We start from the raw sequence: 2500 nt of genomic DNA, 5'->3' as shown, positions 1-2500 counted from the left end.
CAACACATCTTGGAGAGAGAGAGAGAGAGAGAGAGAGAGAGAAACACTTACCTTAGTCATCCTGTTAGTCCGTGATAACCCCATTTTCTTTCTCTCTCACTTTTTCTCTATTATCTCACTTTTTTCTCACTTTATTTTCTTTAATTTTCTCACATTCCACATCACAAAAATTCTTCTCTATTTTTTATCACTCCAATAATAATAATAATAATAATAACAATAATAATAATTATAATAATATTCAAGAACACTCCCCCAGTATCCCTGCTTGTAAAAGGCGACTAAAAGGGTTGGCGGAGGGTTAGTGCCCCTCCCCGGAAAACAACTAAAAAGACAAAAAATAAGCCTCGGACAAGGACTGACCAAACGTTGACGACCAAGGACCGGACAAAGGACTTGGTATTGGCAACATGGAATGTACGAGGAGCGAATGATGAGGTGAAAGAGAGAGAGATTGTCCAGGTGCTTGAGGGTGCGAAAGTGGATGTATGTGGAATAACTGAAACAAAATGGAGAGGAGAAAGTGTGAGAGAATGGGAGTATGGATGGGGTATATGTGCAGGAGTAGGTGAGAATGAGAGGGCAAAGGAAGGAGTATGTATAGTTGTGAGTAAAAGATGGAAGAAGAGCATAAGACAGTATGGATCAGTTGGGTCAAGGATTGTGTGGGTAAGATTGAAGTTGGAATACAAATGTGGGCGATTGTGTGTGTGTATGCGCCAACGCAAGATCATGCTAGCAGAGTGAGAGAAGAGTTCTGGACAAATGTGGAAGTGTGCATGGAAAAGTTTGGAAGGAATGAGAGAGTGTTTTTGATCGGTGATATGAATGGTAAAGTAGGGAATGTGAAGGTGGATGGAATAGTTGGTGAGTGGGGTGTGCCTGCTGAGACAGATGAGAATGGCAGTGCGTTAGTGGACATTTGTGCTGGGAGGGGGTTGGTGGTAGCCAATACCCTCTTCAGGGATAAAATGATCCACAGGTACACATGGCGAGTGTTGAGAAGGGTGGGTGGTGAACTGAATGAAAGGAAGGCAATGATTGATTTTGTGCGTGTGGATGAAAGGATGCGAAGATGTGTAATGGATGCAAGAGCTTATAGAGGCTGGGGGAGTGGACTTTCTGACCACTACTTGGTGGTGGCCAGAATTAGGATCCAAGTAAGATGGAGGAATAGAAGAAGGGAAAGGCGACAGGAAGGAGTAGTTGCAAGAAGAGTGGAAAGCTTAAGAGGATGAGAAAAAGGCAGAGAATAAGAGAGAAGTGGAGGAACGATTGGGCAAATATGAACTGGAGCAGACGGGGGAAGTGGAAGGTATGTGCAGGATATTTACAGAAGAAATATGTGCAGCATGTGATGTGGTGTGTGGGAGGAAGGGAAGACGTAGGGGGGTGCAAGGAACAGCGTGGTGGACTGAAGAGGTGAGACAGGCTGTGGCACAAAAGAAGAAGGCATACAATGAATGGATGAGAAATAGGGGGTGGAAGAAGTTGAGAGGCAGAAGAAAGAGTTATATGTGGAAAGAAAGAGAGGTGAAAAAATTAGTAAGAGAGAGTAAGAAGAGAGTGGATGAGGAATTTGGAAGGAATTTGAGTGTAAAGTGGAGGGACTGTAAGAAAATGTTCTGGAAAGAGGTGAAGAGAGTAAGACAGGGTGGAAGTGAAGTTAGCAGGGGAGTGAAAGATAAAAATGGTAGATTACTAATGGAGAAGGGAGAAAAAGTGAGCAGATGGAGAGAACACTTTAAGGAATTGTTGAACATACAGGATGGAAGTAATGCGAGTATAAGTGGCTGGGGAATGGCTGGGAGAAGGAGGGAGGTGAGAAGACAGGAAGAAATCAGTAGGATAGAAGTTGTGGAAGCAATGAAGAAAGTTAAATTGGGGAAAGCCCCAGGAATTGATGTAGTGTGTGGTGAAATGCTGAAGCATGGGGGAGAGATAGTAGTAGAATGGATGTGGAAGATGTGTAGATTGGCCTAGGAGGAAGGTAGAGTCCCGGAGGATTGGAAGTCAGGTATAATTATTCCCTTGTACAAAGGAAAAGGGGAAAAAGAAGTGTGTGGTAATCATAGGGGCATTTGTATGGCAGGATACTTATTGACAGAGTTAGAGAAAGAACGGAGGAATTAGTTGGAGAAGAACAAGGAGGCTTTAGGAAGGGAAGAGGTTGTGTAGATCAGATATTCATTCTTAGATCTTTAGTGGAAAAGTTTCTAGAGAAAGGAAAGAAGTTGTATGTGGCTTTCATGGATTTGGAGAAAGCATATGACAGGGTGGATAGACTAGGATTCTGGAAAGTATTATGAATATATGAAGTAGATGGGAAGTTGTTGAATGCTGTGAAGAGTATGTATGATGGTGCTAAGGCTGCAGTGTGTGTGGATGGTGAACTGTGATTTTTTCTCTTTGAAGGTTGGGTTGAAACAAGGATGTGTCATGTCTCCATGGTTGTTCAATCTGTACATGGATGGGGTAATAAAAGAGGTACAAGGTAGGG

At 42.8% G+C, this 2500-nt stretch overlaps 1 protein-coding gene across 1 annotated transcript in view; it reads right to left on the bottom strand.

Moving 5' to 3' along the window:
• Ptpmeg2 (Protein tyrosine phosphatase Meg2) overlaps nt 1-104 on the bottom strand; it is a 100500-nt gene extending 100396 nt beyond the window's left edge. The window contains exon 1 of the mRNA XM_080285058.1: nt 52-104. Coding sequence (XP_080141184.1) covers nt 52-84 — 33 coding nt within the window. The 5' untranslated portion in view covers nt 85-104. The remainder of the gene's footprint in view (nt 1-51) is intronic.
• Between the last annotated feature and the right edge of the window lie 2396 nt (nt 105-2500).

Source organism: Coenobita brevimanus, chromosome 104 (genome assembly GCF_032717465.1).
Source record: "Coenobita brevimanus isolate Jiangsu-jjx chromosome 104, ASM3271746v2, whole genome shotgun sequence".
Classification (NCBI taxonomy): Eukaryota; Metazoa; Arthropoda; class Malacostraca; order Decapoda; family Coenobitidae; genus Coenobita; species Coenobita brevimanus.
Note: the sequence above shows the minus strand (reverse complement) of the source record. Positions and strands in the feature narration are given on the sequence as shown.